This window comes from Mauremys mutica, chromosome 4, assembly GCF_020497125.1.
Source record: "Mauremys mutica isolate MM-2020 ecotype Southern chromosome 4, ASM2049712v1, whole genome shotgun sequence".
NCBI lineage: Eukaryota > Metazoa > Chordata > Testudines > Geoemydidae > Mauremys > Mauremys mutica.
Window position 1 is genome coordinate 116,230,680 of NC_059075.1, and position 19,440 is coordinate 116,250,119.

General features: G+C 46.2%; 1 protein-coding gene across 1 annotated transcript in view; it reads left to right on the top strand.

Annotated features, from left to right (window-relative positions):
* The first annotated feature begins 62 nt into the window (after positions 1–62).
* The window catches only part of LOC123368722 (NACHT, LRR and PYD domains-containing protein 12-like), a 40,879-nt gene continuing 21,501 nt past the window's right edge, over positions 63–19,440 (top strand). The window contains exons 1-4 of the mRNA XM_045013777.1: positions 63–586; positions 6,291–6,461; positions 10,334–10,504; positions 13,342–13,515. Coding sequence (XP_044869712.1) covers positions 6,382–6,461; positions 10,334–10,504; positions 13,342–13,515 — 425 coding nt within the window. The 5' untranslated portion in view covers positions 63–586; positions 6,291–6,381. The remainder of the gene's footprint in view (positions 587–6,290; positions 6,462–10,333; positions 10,505–13,341; positions 13,516–19,440) is intronic.

A 19,440-nucleotide genomic window follows, 5' to 3' on the forward strand; every position in this document is an offset into this window, starting at 1 on the left:
AAGGAGAAATCTGCTGGACACATTGGTCAATATTTTTCATACCATTAAAACTGGGTAATAAAGATGCATTCATACTGAGAGGGCTCACAGATCTTTTTTCCCCAGGCCCTAAGCAGACTCCAGACCAGAGATGGGATTGTCCATCTAGGCTATCATCAAGACAAGGATAAAATACTGAGGGCTATGAGGGAGAGAGCTGAGCCATTGATGATTCTTAATCAGCCCATACAAATGTTCCCAGATCTGGCAACTGCAACCTTTAGAAAGTGAAGAGAATATACTAGGTGTCCACATTTCTTAGAGAGAACCATATAAGATATGAGGAGTTTCCCATTTAGATTAACCTTTAGATGGAAGAGCAGATGTCTGTCTCAGATCCAAAAGAGAGGACACTAGTACTTATGGATACAGGTGAATCAGCTCAAGAACAATCCGAAGGGGATCAAGGGCGTTGGTCCCCCAGGTCACCAAGAGTCGGTGAGATCAAAGACAGCCTAAATAGCTTAAAAACATGCATCATTAAGACAACTGAGCAGACATGAGAGCAGAAGAAAAAGTCCAGATCCCAAAGAACACGATCAATACTGTTAGACATACAATAAATAATGGATATTATATCCATGTGGTTATAATGACAAAGAGTTAGAGTTAAATGGAAGCTGCATGCAGGATAGTTTACTCTGTGTGGCTATAGTATCCGTAATGGTTATGAGATTATAGGTTTTTTAATGTTGTGAATTATATTTATATTATCTAAACAAAAGTTAATAACAAAATATCAGGAGACCTAGATCTGCCGTATTGAAGTAAGTTTGACTTTAAAGTAATCACAAACATTCCAAAATTTACATTGACTGGAAATGAATAATCTATGGTGGAATATTTTAAGAATAAATGAACTCAAAGATAGCATTATAATCTCAGACTGCCCAGTGTTACAAAGGTGTTTGATAAGATTATATAAGGCTTGGTTCTTGAAACATTAATAAAAGAAAGAAAAGAAAACCTTCCTTCAATAGGGAGCTAACGTGCCCCTGGAGGACATAAGGAAAGTCTGGATCCTCACAGATAGAGGGGACCAGATGACTATGGGAGAATCCATAGGGAGGGGAATGAGAGGGAAATAGAGAATAAGAGAACAGTAACATGTTAAATATTGGCAAAGAGTCCTGTGGCACCTTATAGACTAACAGATGTATTGGAGAATAAGCTTCTGACGAAGTGGGTATTCACGCATGAAAGCTCATGGTCCAATACGTCTGTTAGTCTATAACGTGCCACAGGACTCTTTGCTGCTTTTACTCTTTGCTTTTGGTTAGATCCAGACTAACACGGCTACCCCTCTGATGTTAAATATTATTATATATTTCAACAGAAAAATTATACTAAAAACTTAGGGCTTAGAATTGAACATTATAGTAAATCAGATGCAGAATCAAGGTACAATAATATAGGTGTTAAAAAAAGGAAAAGTGGTGTATGTGAATCTTAAAATTACTATGTGTAGGACGTGAACTCTATCTAAAATGTCTTATTTAAAGAACAAATGTAATGGGGACATGGCATCTGACTGGGGTAATATACTGGGTGAGAACAGACTTGGTACTTATGGGTGAATTTATTATGCAATGACTGTTAATGTTAACGGGGATAAACATTCCAACAAAAAGGAGAAGGGTATTCTGCTCACCAAAAAAGGAGTGTAGATTACTAGTGTAATCTAGTTTCAGGAAACAAACTTGAAGAAAAATGATGATAAATACCTGTATACATGTGGGACACAGCTGCCTTGTCTCCCCAGGGCAATCTAAATGAAGGATGGCAATATTCTTTGCTAAATGCTTCCATTTTATTTTTTCAGCACAACTCACAGATACAGATGGCAGATATATTTTAATTAAGGAGCCCTTGAAAGATAAACTTCTCACATTGGCCAATGTACCTGCTTCCAGACAAGGGCAAGCTTCCTTTGTTAATAGTTTTTTAGGGGGTTATGAAGTTTTAGGGAAGGGGATATTATTCTAGGGGGGATTTTAATGAGGTGCTTAATCCCACTTTGGATCGATCAAATGTACCCAGAGGGCGTTTGGGAGGAGCAAGTGCAAATTTGTTGCATCACTTAGAAAATGTCTCGCAGGAGATGAATCTGGATGTTAAGAACTATACATATTCTGCTACTCATGGATCATATTCGAGTATTTATATGATTTTTCCCCCTAGGACCTTGGCTAATTTATTTTAAAAAAGAGCTTTGTTATATGACCCCCTTAGAATTCAAGAGCTGTAATACAATTTTCAGAAGTGTGTATATATAGTAATAAGAAAGGGATCAATAAAACTGTGTTCTGGGATGCCAAAAAGGTGTTAATGACGGAGTGCCTTATAAATAAATCACCATACCTCAAAAAGACAAGAGTGCATGAAGAAGAGAGTTTGGTTAATAAACTTTCTATTTTGGAAGGTCGACATAAATCTATAGGACACACAAGAGTGTTTAAAAAAATAATTCAGATAAGAGGGAAGATTAGCCTTTTACAAACAGGTACAGATGAGTAAACACTTAGATATATTAAACAAAAATATTATGAAAAGGACAATAAGGCTGATAGGCTTTTCCCTAGAAAGTTAAAAAAGAAATCAGCCTTCCCCCCGATTAGAAATAAAAAGGGATATTTAGTAACTGGCTTCAAAGAGATCTCTGAATTGTTTGCTAACTTGTCCATACTTAGTACACTTGATAACAGCCAAACCCTGAACTTATAAATAGATAATTGAGAACTGTGATGCTACCTCAACTCTCAACGGATTATGGGGCAGCTCATGATAGGCAAATTGCTGCAGAGGAATTTGAAGTTGTAATTAAGACTTTAATATCCAACAAAGCTCCAGGTCCCAGTAGGTTTTCTGGCATCTCTTTGATAATATCAGAAGAACTCTCAATTTGATTTATAATGTTAATTCTAGCAATTCTTCCTGTGTGCTGCTTTCTTTGGATGCTGAGAAAGCCTTCGACCGGCTGAAGTGGGAGTACCTCAGACAGATTTTGGTAAGGTTTGGTTTTGGAAATCAGTTTTCTACAGCCATTTTGGCCCTGCATTCTCATCCTCAAGTGTCTGCTTTGGTTAATGGTCATCACTCCCCTCCCTTTAATTTGTTTAGGGGTATGAGACAGGGTTGTTCCTTAACTTCCCTATTGTTTGCTTTGGCAATGGAGCCATTTGCAATAAATGTGAAAAACAGCCCCTTATAAAAGGCATCAAAACATCGTCTGGATTAGAACACAAAATAGCGTCTATGCTGATGTCTTGTTATATTTGCAGGATCCAGAAGCCTCATTAAAAGTGATAGAATAATTGATTTTGGAATTTGAGCAGGTATCAGGCTTCAAAATAAAGGATGACAAATCTGAATTTTTTAGGAATTAATATTCCTGAAGGGGTCAAACCAAATTGTTGGCAGCTACATAAATTTAAAAGGGCTAAGGAATCTTTAAAATATTTGGGCCTAAATATTGTGGAGAAACATAAAAATTCTTTTTAAAGGCAAATTATCCTGCACTGTGAAATAAAATAATAAAATACTTGGAAGAATAGAACTAATGTGAAATTTCTTGGCTAGGTAGGGCAGACTCGGTAAAGATGAATTTCCTCCCAAAGTTATTATTTTTGTTTCTGTGGATCCCTGTTGGTATCCCTGACATCACATTAAAAACATGGCAGGCTGTGCTTTTAAAATTCATGTGGAAACATAAAAGACAAAAGTTCTAAAGTTTTGTTTAAGCCTATAAAGTGAGTTGGACTAGTTTTTTCCTAATTTGTCATCTTCTTCTTATGCATCACAATGGAAAAGATATGATAAATTAGGTTCGCAATAGACCATCTGAACATTGGGTAAAACTTGAACAAGACTGGAGCTCAGATAAAGCTATTTATAGTAATGGTTGGTTTTAAGAAAAAATTTAGGTCACCAAATATAAAAGTCACCTGTTCATCCAGTCTATCTTAGCCACTTTGGACAATTTTTTTTTAAATTTGTGTTGCGAAAGGCCCTCTTCCTTAGCTATTTTCATTAATAATCAGGAAATTATCCCTAGGAAATATCAAAGTTACTATTCATTGTGGGTAAGAGCTGAGATGACTCAATTTGGACAGCTGTTCCCGGGTCCTGATTTACAATCACACCAAGAGCTATGTAATAAGGTAAAAATCCTGTATTTTCAATATTTACAGATTGAACACTTTATTGTGAAATCTAATTACAAAACAGCTCTATCTAGACCTTTAACCACATTTCAGGAGTTGCCCCAGGAGCAAGCTGGAACAAAAGGTTTAATTGCTAAGACATATACAATTTTGATTGAAAAAGATGCTGATAAGAAAACAACCCAGTTGAAAATATGGGAGAGGGATTTGGACAAAGAAATTGATCTGGATGAGCAGGTCCCTATATGGCAAAGGAAATATACATCTTCAATTTGTGTAGCTCATAAATACAATTTTTATAAAATACTGTATTCATGGCTTGTTACTCCAGTTAAGATCCATCATATTTTTGCTACTAGGGAGTTGCTCTGTTGGAGGGGTAGGAGGGAAAGGGGAACATACTTGGATATGTGGTCATTGTGTCCAAGAATTTGATAGTTTTTGGAGGAATTGTTAAAGATTTTCATCTTATAACAAAATGCCAGTTTCCTGGGAGACCCCCTGACCTGCTTAATTAATGCTCCAGTACAGGATCTATGTTTTAAACTGAAAAACAAATTAATTTCTTTTTTATAGTTAGCAGTAAGACTTTGTATTGAGCATTATTGGAAAATTGTGACTTCTCCTATGGAACTGTGGTATAGTAAAATATGTACTGTCCTTGTACTGGAAATGCTTTCAGACCAAATATGTACACAAGAGAGAGGCCAAAAAGAGGATAGGCATTTAGAAATTTGGTTACCCTTTTTAGCATACTCAGAGGAGGAGAGTTCCCCAACCAGCAAGCCAGAATCTTTAGCCAGATTCTATGAATATTAACCGGATCCTAAATAAGTAATAAGTAATGTACAATGTGGCATTTTATTGCAACTTTGCCTTACTAAAAGTTTCAGAAAGAAAAAATCTGTATGAGCAGAAGGCTAGTAGCTTCTTCTTCAGCTGGGAGGCAAAGACCTCTGGTGTCCACCAATGGAGGAAGATGTGATCTCTTTGTTATAATTTCATATCATTGCAATACTCTGGTGAAGTTTCCCTGCAGGTATCAACAGACACCAGCATTTTTACTAAGAGCATGGTTAGGTGACACTGTGGTTAATGACACTGGCAGGCAGTCTGCACCAAGGGAGCTGCATTGGTGAGAGACTATAATAACAATTTCATTGTGGGTATGTCCACAATACAACAAAAAAACCCCAAGGGACCGAGTCTCAGAGACCAGGTCAGCTGACTCGAGCTGGTGGGGCTCAGGCTGCATGGCTAGAAAACTGCACTGTCGACGTTCAGGCTCGGGCTGGAGTCCAGGGTCTGAGACCCCACGAGGCAGGAGGCGCTCAGAGCCCAGACTCCAGCCTGAGCCTGAACATTGACAGTGCAGTTTTATAGCCCCGCAGCCCGAGCCCTGCCAGCCTGAGTCGGGTGGCCAGGGCCAGCTGCAGCCATGCCATGGGTCATTTATTGCACTGTGGACATGCCCTGTAGGCCCAGCCTATGAGACTCTGCTTCCTAGGGAAATTCCAGCTTTTCCTAGTCTATGGTCAAGCCCAGAGAAAATGGGAGTGGGAGGGAGGACTCAAGAGCTGGCAAAATGGAACCCATCCCTGAGCCCTGAATGTTCAACACTAAGTATCCCATAGATGGAGGCTTCTTTGCTGAGCCCTAAGTAGAAATGATGGAACAGAGAGAGGAATGGGCTCCCCCCCCATTCACAGAACTGTAACATACTTTCCAGCAGCGTGTTCATTATTTCCCAGTGAGATTCCTTTTGCTCCCTTTCTTTCCTGTCCTCTGATACCCCCAATGATAATAGTTTCTTTATTAGGGGAAACCTAAGTGTTTCTGCTCAGGGGATGGAGTTTGGGAACTTTGACTTTGAATAACATTCGTATGTGGAACAAAAGATCAGTGAGAGCTACAGGTGCATGTGGATTGAAACCCACAAATGGTTATATGATCCTCAGCATTCACTAGCACAATGCTGTGATTTTATTCCCAGAACAAAGGACTCTTTCTAGGGACACACTGGTACCCACTGAGGAACCGGACAGACAGAAGTGCTTATTTTCCTCTCTGTTTATCTGTCTCCTGCAGGCTTACTAATGGCCATCTCACGGACGCTTGTTATTGGGATCTCTCTTCTGCTCTAAGTACCAAACAGACCCTGACTGAGCTGGACCTGTCAATGAACAACCTGGGAGACTCGGGAGTGAGGCTGCTGTGTGAGGGACTGAACCATCCAACCTGCAAATTGCAGAAATTGGGGTGAGTATTTTCAGGTTTCCTTCTGTAAAGAACTCAGCAGGCCAGGAGGATGGTGTGTGACAGCAGCTCTTGTAGGAGCACGCAGAGGCTCGAACATCAGGAGTGTCAGTGGCTCCCCACAGCCTGGTGGCTGGTCATTGTTGGAGAATGGAAGATATAAATAAGGATGATCCCAAACCGGAGCACTAATTCCAAGCTCCCTAAAAGTGATCTTCACTGAAATGGATTTTTGAATAAAAATTGAAGCATAATCTCACCTTCTGAGGGAAAAGCCCATTTTAAACACCACTTTACGATCTTTAAAACAATTTTACCTATATTTTGCATCTAAGCATCTAAGGCAGAGGTGTGAAACTCACTCAGGGAAGAGGGCTGATTTGTATGGTTATTTGTAGTCTGTGGGCCAGGGTATAAATACAATATACTTCCTATGATGCACAATAGACTCCTCCCCTGATAGCAACAATCAAGGGGACAATTTGGGCTTATGTAGTAACATTGTTTTGTTTATTATTTGTTCCGCGCTTTCTTGCCACATCCTTCCTCAGTGAGAAAATCTGCTCCCCTTTAAGGCCACTGCATTTTTGCCCTTGGTTTCTCTTCCTTCTCCATCCTTCTTTCTGTTTCTCTTCCTCTTGCTGGTGTTTGGGAGTTTGCTCTGTTCCATGTCTCTGCGTTTTCTTCTCTGTAGCAACTTCCAATCTGCAAGCTACTGGGTTTCACTCCCACCTCTGCCTCCCTCTTCCAGCCACCAAAATGATCAGTGATTTAAAGCCCATTGATGATGGTTCAGTGTCAATGTTCACTAAATTGATAATCCAGTCAGATTACCAGGCAACAGGAGAGTTCAGACCTCTGAGTTGTTGTTTCAGGCTGTGTGCCGACTCAGGTAAACGTCATTGTGACAGTTACACTGGATTCACATTGAGAAGCTGATCTCTGCTGCCATGTAGGCTAGAAACTTATTTTGTTTAAATGGCAGCTTAGATTCTGGAGAATCTGAGAATGTCACATGGGCTGCATAAATATATCATGCACGTCAGATCCTCCTGCAGGCTGCATGCTTGGTGCTCTGAGTGTAAGGGGTTCCCAGGTTCCATGGCTGATCTGGGCAGAGTTAAGGAAGTAAAGGGGAAGCCGGTGTGGAGGAAGCTATCTAATGGGGAGGCATTGTCCTTTCCCCTTCCAGCTGACAAGGTCTTGGGAAGTTATTCCCAGTACGATGAGTTGATTTCCTCTTGCTTTTAGATCTTGTTTTTCACAATAAAGCAAGACTCAATGAAAGGGACTTGAAGTGAGTTGTAGCTGGGACTTAATTTTTCCTCATCAGCTGGTGAGTCTGCCCATTGGCTACCACTGTGCCATAGGGAAAGAGGAAACCCTGTATTTGGAATACTCCCTTGGGAAAGGCCAAACTCAGCCTTTGGTGAGCAACATCCAGGCCTCAGCGGACAAGCCTACGCCTATGTCATGGTTACAGGGCTAGCTACACCCTGTTCCCTTTCAGGTCTCTCTGAGTGCACCCACCCGGGCCTCTAGTCCTTGCTTCTCTCTGGGTGGAATCATGCAACTTCCCCACTCTTAGACCAGGCCCAGGGTAGCAGTCGCCTTTGTGCCCACGGTGATTGCCCTGCAAGTCTGACTGGTTCAGCCAGTACCTGTGTATCCACCGCGATTATCCTGCAGGTCTGAGTGGGTTCGACACCTGCAATTCTTCCCTCCGGGAATCTGTGACTAGTCAAACCCAGTGGCCAGAAAAGCCTTCTGAGAACACAAGTATTGTTTATTTAATAAGAAGAACGCCTTTTAGGGCAAAAAAGGTTTCAAAACAGCAGAGTCTATATGCATAGCTGTCTTCCCCAGAATCCTATCACCCCACCCCGTCTCCGCTGGAGATCCAGGCTGGCCTAGCTTCCTCAGACACGTTAGTAGATTCTGGGGTGTGACCCTCTGTTTCCCTTTGCCTTAGCTATAGCTCACTCTGTGTGTCTTCTTGAGGGAGCATGTCTCCCCTTAAATCCTTCTATGGTCCCCTAGTGTAAAAGTGGAATCTTGTGTCCCAGCAGGAGGGAGAGCCAGTAATACCCAGGCTAATAGTTCTGGCATTGTCCCTTGAGGGTGTGGTGTTAGGTGGTTATCTCAAGCAATCTCCCCCTTCCTGACAGCCCTGCTATTAAGCTGGCAGTACGAAGTTGGTCATGGCAAGTCAGCAGGAGCTAGATGTGTAGGTGTTTTCTGCTGGAGGTGGGCAGATCTACTGGCAGAAAGTGTGCATTGCTTATTTGCACCTGCTTGAAGCATAGTCAGCCTTGCATGCTGCGGGTCATTTTCATCTGGTATGGCCCTCCAGGCAGTTTTAGGAGTGATGGCATCTCGCTGAAGTTTTGGGGGATTTATATGAGCCAACGCATATAAATTAGATGAGAATGTGTGGCTAAGACGGCCACTAAAGATATGGGTGGCTGTGTTCTGCTCTGAATCAACAAGATGTGTGGACTGACTCCTGCCCCACACTGCTGCACAATATTCTGCTGGAGCAAACACTAGTGTCAGGACTGAAGTTTGCAGAACATTGGCCTCTGCTCCCCAGGAGGCACAGGAGGTGAACTTTTTCTTTAAATGGGACTGGTATGTTAGCCTCCAGTCCAGTTTGAGTCCTAAATAAGTGACAACTGGTTGGAAAGGGAATGGATGATCCTCCACATAGAGTGTAAGAGGCTGATTAAGAAGCACTGGTCATGTGCTCCCTGATCAGTTTCCATGTTAAGGGCCAGATCCTAGACTGCTGTCAAGCAGCAAAGCTCCACTAACTTCAAAGTAGCTTGTCTGATTTACGCCATCTCAGCATTCGGCCTTGCGCATCACTGGAAATTCAGTCGAGGTTTCTTAAGGGAAGTCATTTGGCATCTATAAGTTTCTTCTTAACATTGTGCACTTGTATGTAACAGATTCAACCCATCAGGGCTCAGTCATTCTATCCACCCTTTCAGTTCTTCCCAAATGCTCTGCAATTTAACTCCTAAGCTTCTGATCTCTCCCCAGCCACATCCCTTCCATATCATTTTATGAGTTCAACACACACAGATTTTCCACAAGCACCTTTAGGTCACTGTTTATTGCATTGTCTGCTCGGAGCTGTTAAAATTTCACTAACAAAATGGCACTACTCCCAGTGTAGCTGCTAGGATGTTAACAACAGACAGTGGCATTTCCCCTAAGAGCAGGGCTAGGCATTCCAGTGGCTGAGACTGTTGGCAGGCAGTCTGCCACTGGTAGAAATGCAATGGTGAAAGATGGTAACAGTTTTCATTGTAGGCCCAGCCCGTGAGATTGCCCTCCCTAGGGAAATTGAGGCCTCCTTTAGTGTGCGGCCGAGCCCAGGCAACATGGAGAGTGAGGGGGGACTTCAGATAAGGCAATACTCACCCCTCCCTGAGTATTCAATACTGCATACCCCATAGATGGTGGCTTGTTTGCGGAGTCCTAAGTAGAAATGATGCAGCAAGAGAGAGAAGAATGGGCTGCCCCCATCCACAAAACTGCAATAGACTTTCCAATGAGGTTCCTTTCCCTCTCTTTCTTCTCCTTCCTGTTCTGTCAAGTGTAATAAAGCTTCTTTAGTAGGGGAAACCCAAATGTTTTTGCTCAGAATATGGAGTTTGGAAACTTTGCCTTAGAAAAATGTTCATGTATGGAACACAGGACCAATGAGAGCTACAGATGCCCAGGATTGAAATCGACACCTGGTCATGTGGTCCTCAGCATACAATACTACAGCTCTGTAATCTTTATTCCCAAATTAAAGGAATCTTCCTAGAAACCCACTGAGACAGAAGTGCTCATTTCCCTCTCTGATTATCTGTCCCCTGCAGGCTTTCTAACTGCCATCTCACGGCCGTGTGTGGTGGGGATCTCTCCTCTCTTCTCAGCACCAAACCCACCCTGATGGAGCTCGATATAGGGGAGAACAACCTGGGGGATTCAGGCGTGCAGCTGTTGTGTGAAGGACTGAAACATCCACACAGCAAACTGCAGAAGCTGCGGTGAGTATTTCTAAGTTTCTCTTCTGGAAAGAACTCAGCAGGGTCTGGGGATGGTGTGTGGTGTCAGCTCCCTGCAGTACAGGGTGAGGCTGAAGGCCGAGCATCCCTCCAGCCCCCGACTTGTCAGTGGCTCCCAACATCCTGATGGCCTATCATGTTTGGAAAATGGAACATATAAAGAAAGATGAGCCCAAACTGGAGCCCTAGTTCAACCCTACCCCCACCCCCCGAAACTGAGGACTAAGTTGTAGTAATATTCACTAAAACTGTAAGTTAGAGCATGATCTCACTCCCTTCGATAACAACCAGTTCTTACAATGATCTTTAAAACAATGTTTATTTACTGCGATTTAAGATGAATGAACGGACAAGAGGCCTTACAAAGCCTCAGAATCCTAGATCTCTCACAGCTCTGCCTAAGGGAGGGAGGGAGAGAGATTCTGTGTAAGCCCTGGTCTACACTATGAGTTTAGGTAGAATTTAGCAGTGTTAGATCGATTTAACCCTGCACCCGTTCACACGACAAAGCCATTTTTGTCAACTTAAAGGACTCTTAAAATCGGTTTCTGTACTCCACCCCGACGAGGGGATTAGTGCTGAAATCGACCCTGCTGGGTTGAATTTGGGGTAATGTGGAAGCAATTTGACATTGTTGGCCTCCAGGAGCTATCCCAGAGTGCTCCATTGTGACTGCTCTGGACAACACTCTCAACTCAGATGCACTGGCCAGGTAGACAGGAAAAGTCCCGTGAACTTTTGAATTTCATTTCCTGTTTGGCCACTGTGGCGAGCTGATCAGCACAGGTGACCATGGAGTCCCAGAATTGCAAAAGAGCTCCAGCATGGACCGAACGGGAGGTACTGGATCTGATCGCTGTATAGGGAGACAAATCCATGCTATCAGAACTCCATTCCAAAAAACTAAATCATTAAGCCCAGCCAGACCCCAGGATGGTTAGAAGAGCACAGCAGGGTGTGCGGCGCATCAGAGAAGCTTTGGAAACCAGTTTCATGACTGGCCAGGCTACAGTGTGAAAGTTCTGTTTGTTTCTCCTTGATGAAAATTCGCCCCCTTGGGTCACTCTACTTCCCTGTAAGCCAACCGCCCTCCCCTCCCCCCTTTGATCTCCGCTTGCAGAGGCAATAAAGTCAATGTTTCAAACTCATGCATTCTTTATTAATTCATCACACAAATGGGAGGAATAACTGCCAAGGTAGTCCGGGAGGGGTGGGGGAGGAGGGAAGCACAGGGGTGGGGTAGTTGTAGAGGCACCCCCTAGAATGGCGTGCAGCTCATCATAGAAGCAGGATGTCTGGGGGGATCTGACCCGGAGCGGCCGTTTGCCTCTCTGGTTCTTTGGTAGGCTTGCCTGATATTCCAGGCAGGACTGAACCTCCATTAGACAAAACTTAAAGAAGGGAATGACCTGGAGTCACTCCCATTTATGTCCAGGTGCCCCCGACCGACCTCACTGAGGCTGGCCAGGAGCACCTATGTCTGCCCAGGAGCCCCAGACCGACCTCACCGAGGCCGGCCAGGAGGAACCAGGAGACAGCAGCAGATGGTACAATACAGCTGCTAACCGTCTTCCCTAACTTGCAAAGGCAAGGAACTGCTGCTGTGTAGCACTGCAGTACTGCATCTGCCAGCAGCACCCAGGACACGTACGGTGACAGTGAGCTGAGCGGGCTTCATGCTTGCCGTGGTATGTCATCTGCACGGGTAACCCAGGAAAAAAGGCGAGAACCGATTTTTTGCCTTTGTTTTCATGGAGGGAGGGATGGGGGGGCCTGATGACATGTACCCAGAACCACCTGCGACAATGTTTTTGCCCCATCAGGCATTGAGAGCTCAACCCAGAATTCTAATGGGCAGCAGAGACTGCGGGAACTGTGGGATAGCTACCCACAGTGCAACGATCTGAAAACCAACGCTAGCCTCGGTACTGTGGATGCACTCCGCCAACTTAATGGTCTTGAGTGGGGACACACACAATCAACTGTATCAAATTGATTTCTAAAAAATCGACTTATATTAAATCAACCTAATTTTGTAGTGTAGACATACCCCAAGGGAGGCAGAATTCTTCCTGCACATCCTTCGCCTGCAGGGGAATTTGCCTGCAGCTAATCTCTTCCGGGAGCTGCACCATGTTCTTCTGTTTGTTCAGCTGGCTGTGCTGCCCAGTGAATCGTGGAACTTTATCATGCCCCCTTCTGCTCTGCTCTTGCCTGCTTTGCTGCTACTTTTGCCACCGCAGTGCAGAGAGAAGGGATCAGATCTTTTGCTCAGGGGAATGCAAGGGCTTTGGCTGTGCCCAGCCTTAGTGCAGGGTGCAAGGAGAGGGAGGCTTCCTGTGCTTTTCCCTCCCCTTGAGCACCTTGAAATGACTTCATTTTTCCACTCCTGCCCTGAGTCTGCCCAGTGGCTTACAGCCTGCCACAGCGAAAGAGGAAACCCTGTATCTAGAATGCTCCTTTGGGAAAGGCCAGACTTAGACTTCAGTGAGCAATATGTAGGCTGTGGTGAACATGCTCAATCCTGTGTCACAGTTACAGGGCTAGCTACACCCCTGTCTCCTTTTGGGTCTCTCTGGGTGCACCCACCTCAGGTCTCGGGCCTCCACCTCTCTTTGGTGGAATCATACAATTCTCCCACTCTTAGGCCCACTGAGAGCTAAAGCTGCATGTGGACTGAAATCCTCATGTGGTCCCCAGCGTCCACTACTACAGCAGGGTGATTTTATTCCCAGAATGCAGGTCTCTTTCTAGAACCCCACTGAGGGAACTGGACAGAAAGAAGTGCTCATTTCCCTCTCTGATTATGTTTCCCGCAGGTTGATGAATTGTGGTCTGACAGCCAGTTCCTGTGGAAATCTCTCCTCTGTTCTCAGGGCCAAACCAACCCTGACTGAGTTGGATCTTGCGCTGAACAACCTGGGAGAGGCAGGAGGAATGAAGCTGCTGTGCGAGGGACTGAAACATCCCGACTGCAAACTGCAGAAACTGAGGTGAGTGTTCACACATCTTCCTGCTGGAAAGAACTCAGCAGGGTGTGGAGATGGTGGAAAATGTCAGGTCCATGAAGGAACACGGAGAGGCTGAAAGCTGTGTGTCCCTCCAGCACCTGATGTCTCAGTGGCTCCCAATATCCCTATGGGCTATTCTGATTGGAGAACAGAATTTATTTAATAAAGATGGGTCCAATCTGGAGCAGTAGTTCAAACCCCCCTGAATTTGAGGATTGAGTGATTTCCACTCGCATATATTTTTTTCAATAAAAATTGAAGCAGGGTCTTTTAAACACCTGTTTAGTCATCTTTAAACAATACTACATTTATTTTGATTTAAAATGAATAAAAACACAAGAGGTCCAAAGGGCTGAGGAGCCTAAATCAATCTGCTATCTGCCTCAGGGGGAACTGTGGGAGGGGTACTGTTTTAGAGAGGAAGAATTTTCCCTGCACATGCAATGCTGACAGACCCTGGTCCTCAGCAGGCAGGATCGAACGGGGGACCTCTGGAGTGCATGAGCTTCTACCACATGAGCTAAAAGCCAATTGGCTGTTAAGCAGATGCATTAATTGCTTTCTCTTTAAGTGATCTCAGTGCACTGGATGGGACAAAACACCACGCCCAGAAGGTGTGTGGGTTACATACTTCCTCTAGCTGAGGAAGCATGTCCTGAGCTTCAGAGACTTCCCAGCTAGAATCCCAGATGACCCCCCCACTTGTAACACTGACAGACACTGGTTGCCAACAGGCAGGATTGAACTGGGGATCTCTGGAGCTTAGTGTATGAGACTCTACCACCTGACTCTTAGCTAAGGCTGTAGAGCAGAGTCATTTTATTGCTCTTGCTAAGTGGTCCCAGTGCCACTGGATGGGACAGAACACCACACCCAGGAGGTATGTGGGTTACACACATCCTTTTCATACCAAGGGGTCCAGGAGATTTGTCTGTAGCCATGGGTGGCAAGTTTGTAGAAATTTTGGTGGTGCCCAGAACCCGCCCCCCAACTCCGCCCCCCCAAACTCCGCCCCCACCTGCCTAAGGCTCTGGGAGGGGGCTCGGCGGGGGAGGTCTGGGGTGCAGATCCTGGGCTGGGGATTAGGGTGCAGGAGAGGTGCAGGGTACAGGCTTTGGGATGGAGTTTGGGTGCTGGGTGCAGGCTGTGGGCTGGGGCAGTGGGTGGGTGTGCCGGAGGGGGTGAAGGGTGCAGGCTTTGGGACGGAGTTTGGGGTTGGGAAGGGGTGTGTGGGAAGGGGGAGGGGGTGCACCTTCTGGGGAGGGAGTTTGGGGATAGGAGGGAGTACAGGGGTGAGGGCTGTGGGGCTGAGGATGAGGGATTCATGATGCAGGAGGGGGCTCAGGGCTGGGGCAGAGGATTAGGGTGCGAGAGGATGAGGGTTCTGGCTGGGGATGAGGGGTTCATGCTGCAGGGGGAGGCTCAGGACTGGGGCAGAGGATTAGGGTACAGAGGGATGAGGATTGGGGCTGAGTATGAGGGGTTCATGCTGTGGGGGGGCTCAGGGCTGGGGCTGAGGATTAGGGTGAGGGGGGATGAGGGTTCTGGCTGGGAATGAGGATTAGGGTGCGGGGGGATGAGGGCTCTGGCTGGGGCTGAGGGTTTGGGGCATTGGAGAGGCTCAGGGTAAGGGCAGCCTGCCTTGCCGTTAGTGGAGGGCAGGCACTAGGACCCTGGGGCAGCAGACAGCAGTTCTGCTGGGAGCCAATCTCTGACAGCTCCAGCCGGCAGGGGAGAGGTGCGGCTGCTTTTTGTCAGGCAGGGACGTGGCGCCGCAGGGGGGGGACACGCAGGCGGGGGCTGGAACCTGCTCCAGGCAGGGACGCAGCATGGGGGAGGCCCGCAGGGGCCGGGGCCCGATCCAGGCAGGGCCAGGGGGGAGACCCAGCTCCAAATATTGCTGGAGCAGGGCACCCGGCCCTGAATATTCCTGGACCTGGGCACCGCAGGTGTATATAACCTGCTGCCTATGTTTGTAGCTAAACCCTCTTCAAGAGCCACTATTTGTTCTTCTGTTTGCCCAGCTGCCTGTGTTGGTCAGTGCACTGTGGGATTTTATCATGGCCCCCTTCTGCTCTTCGTTGGCTGCTTAGTTTGTTTATTTTGCCCCTAAGGGCAAAGAAGGGATCAGACTGTGTGCTCAGGGGAGCGCGAGGCCTGCGACTGGGCAAGGAGAGAGAGAGGCTTCCTGTGCTGTCCCCTCTGTAGCCCGATCTATAGATTATAGAGGAAATATAAATATAAACCCCCGTTATCACTTTGAGGGTTGACAGTTTCTTGTCCCAAGATCAGACCCAGTATTTATTCAAATCATTATATAATGGGAAACTCCAATGTGCACAGCTGCAACACTCACGCTACAGGAACTCCTCTGTATTTACAAATAGTTTATTAATACATTTAGCTCAGTCACAAACACCCCAGCTCAGGATACTACAGAGTGTACATCTGCACATCTATATACTCACACCATCCGTTGTAGAACAACCTGAAATGTGAGCCATCACAGAATCAAAAAACTGGAAGGGACCTCGAGAGTTCTTCTAGTCCAGTCCCCTGCACTCATGGCAGTACCAAGTATTATCTAGACCATCCCTGACAGGCGTTTGTGCAACCTGCTCTTAAAAATCCCCATTGATGGAGATTCCACCAACTCCCTAGGCAATTTAGTCCAGTGCTTAACCACTCTGACAGTTAGGAAGTTTTTTCCTAATGTCCAACCTAAACCTCCCTTGCTGCAATTTAAGTCCATTGCTTCTTGTCCTATCCTCAAAGGTTAAGAAGAACAATTTTTCTTCCTCCTCCTTGTAAGAACCTTTTATGAACTTGAAAACTGTTATCATGTCCTCTCTCAGTCTTCTCTTCTCCAGACTAAACAAACCCAGTTTTTTCAATCTTCCCTCATAGGCCATGTTTTCTAGACCTTTAATCATTTTTGTTGCTCTTCTCTGGACTTTCTCCAATTTGTCCACATCTTTCCTGAAATGTGGCGCCTAGAACTGGACACAATACACCAGGTGAGGCAGAGCAGAGTGGAAGAATTACTTCTCGTGTCTTGCTTACAATACTCCTGCTAATACTGTCAAACCTCGCAATAACGTGCCCCACCATAACACGAAATCACATATAACACGATCATAAGTTGGCTCCCCTTTAAGGCCTAATACCAGTGGTCCCCAGTGCCATGGCACCCACCGGGACATTGATGTGCCCCTGCCTAGTGCCCAGCAGGGGAGAGAAACTGCGGCCCCGCGCCTGCTAGGGACAGAGAACTCCGAGGCTGTGGGCGCCAGTGCTCTCTGTCCCCAGCAGGTGCAGGGCTGCGGCTTCTCTCCGGCTTCAAGAGGAGCCGCGGCCCCACACCTGCCGGGGACAGCGAACTCCAGGGCTGCGTGTTTCTAGTTACTAAGGTAGCAGTGGGTGGTGACTTCTGTTATGTGGCAGGCCATTATCACATTCATCCAAGTCGTGGGACTAGGCAGGGCCAGGAAATAGCAACCAGTTTCTCTCCAGCACTCCTTTGTGTCAGACCCTTAACACCTGGAGGCAGAAGTGAACTGAAAGTTTTCACTGAATGAAGCCCCTACAGTCTCTCACTCGGAAAGGGAATTTGGCAGAGATGGCTGCACTTCCAGATTTTTCTGGAAGCAAATGGAGTTGCAGAGAAACCAGTGAGAGTGACCTCCTCCATGCTGCTACAAGTGGGATTGGCAGTGGGAGCAGATGAATGACTCCCCCCCACACCCCAGAATCCTTTTGCTCAGTGACCTCCAACTGGGGTAGGGTGAGTTGCAGCATCACATCCATTTTCTGACACTGACAAATAGGTTTAGGGGGGCCTCTGACATGTTGCCTAAAGGAATTGCCAGGCCCAGCCTGGACACTGGAGGATGATCTGCTGCTGTGACCAAGAAAGGGGGGGGGGCTTGATTTTCTTGGATGGCGGGGGGAGCCTACTGATGGGCAGTTTGTATTGGTGCTCTGCAAGGCTTTGCCCTTTCTCATGAGATCTTCAGGTGAGTTGGGGACCAATCCGTCTCAGCCTGGGGCAGCTGCATGAGCATTGGCTGCTGGATTTCAGATCACTGCTACATGTGGGGTTGCAAGTTTGCGACACATCCCAGTGGGAGCACTCAAACTGTTGTGATTAATCAGTCACAATTCTTTTAAAAAACACAGTGATCCAGGCAGCAGTATCTCTTGGGAAAGGCACTTCCCCAGCAGCAAGGTGACATCACTGACCAGTATGTACAGACCACAGGACTGCCAAGTATCTCATCTGTCACTCCTTTGGCAACCCTGTCCTTACTGCAGATGGAATCCAGTGAAGGCAGGGATTGTAGTTCCTCTTGTCAGTCATTAGAGGTCACTGTTGCTTCATCTTTTGGAAGCAGGCAAGTACTTGTGAAATGTTCCGTAAGAAGGTAACAATTGGAGATATACCAATCTCCTAGAACTGGAAGGGACCTTGAAAGATCATTGAGTCCAGCCCCCTGCCTTCACTAGCAGGACCAATTTTTGCCCTAGATCCCTAACTGGCCTCCTCAAGGATTGAACTCACAACCCTGGGTTTAGCAGGCTAATGCACAAACCACTGAGCTATCAAATTGATGATGGGCACAGGCCCACTGTGCCAGGTTATGAAATGTAAATGTTGTATTTGTGCTTTGCTTTTCCTTGGGGAAATGTCTTGGTTTTCTGACCTTTAGGGTTTGCCCCGCCTGTTCCTGATGGGGCAGAGGAAACTTAGCTGGCTTTCTAAACTTGGAGTATGAGCGTGTGCCACTCCACGTTCTGAAAGGCTGCGTGCTGGGCAGCAATTGGAGCTACCTGAACACAGGGCTCTGTAAGGGATCAGAGAGGCTGGTCTGGCATTTAGATCTGAACATGGACAGGCCCAGGCTTAGTCTAATCTCCCCAGGGCGAGCTGCTGAGCATGCTCTGCCTGTGCCCCTGGGAGTCTGACCTGGGCTTTGTTAGCTGTAGCACCCCTGGGCGGTGCAGTCAGGGTGGTGGATCACGGGTGGATGAACAGTCTCTGCGGCAGCCTCACTTTAAACTATTATGAGTCTTGTAAATCAGGGCTACTGCTAGGGCTTGGAATGATATCCTGAAACTCCTGGGGGTTTCGTACAGCTTGAGGGCCATGGTGTGATACGCTCAGATAATTTGGCTGCTGCACACGGTCTGAGCTGGACTTTGCATGTGATATTTCCCTCCAGACCCAGAGAAGGAATTCCAGTCTCAACCAGGGGGATTCAGGAGTGACACCACTGTGTAGAGGCTGAAACGTCCCAACTGTAAAATACAAGGATTAGCATCAGCAGCCACTGGCTTCCTTTGTAATTCCCTCCCCAGTCTTTGTTTCCCACACCAGTCCATGTATATTTTCATCCATTGATAAATTGTGACTCCTTACACTACATGTCAGGGAGTTTACGGCCAGTGAACTTCCACGCTAAGGGCCAGATCTTCTGCTGGTACAAATCAGTATAGCTCCACTGTCTTCTAAGTAGCTTCAATGATTTACACCAGCCATGGATCTGGCCTTGACCATCACTGGGAGGTCCTTTGAGCTTTCTTTAGGGAAGCCGTGAGGCACCTATCGGTCTCTCCCTAGCATTATGAGCCCATATGTAACACAAACACTAGCTCTGGGCTCATTTTATCCCATTTTTTAGCTCTTCCCAAATTCTGACGTCTCTACAGTCACTCCCATGATGCTGCTGTCACAGTAGTGGGGCTGCACCGGTGAAAGACTGTCACAATTTAATTGTAGGCCCAGCCTGTGAGACTGGGCTCCCTATGGAAATTCCAGCCTTTTCTAGTGTATGGTCAAACCTAGGGAAAATGGGGCAGGGATGGGGGGACCTGACACTCTGCAAAACTGAGCCCATCCATGAATTC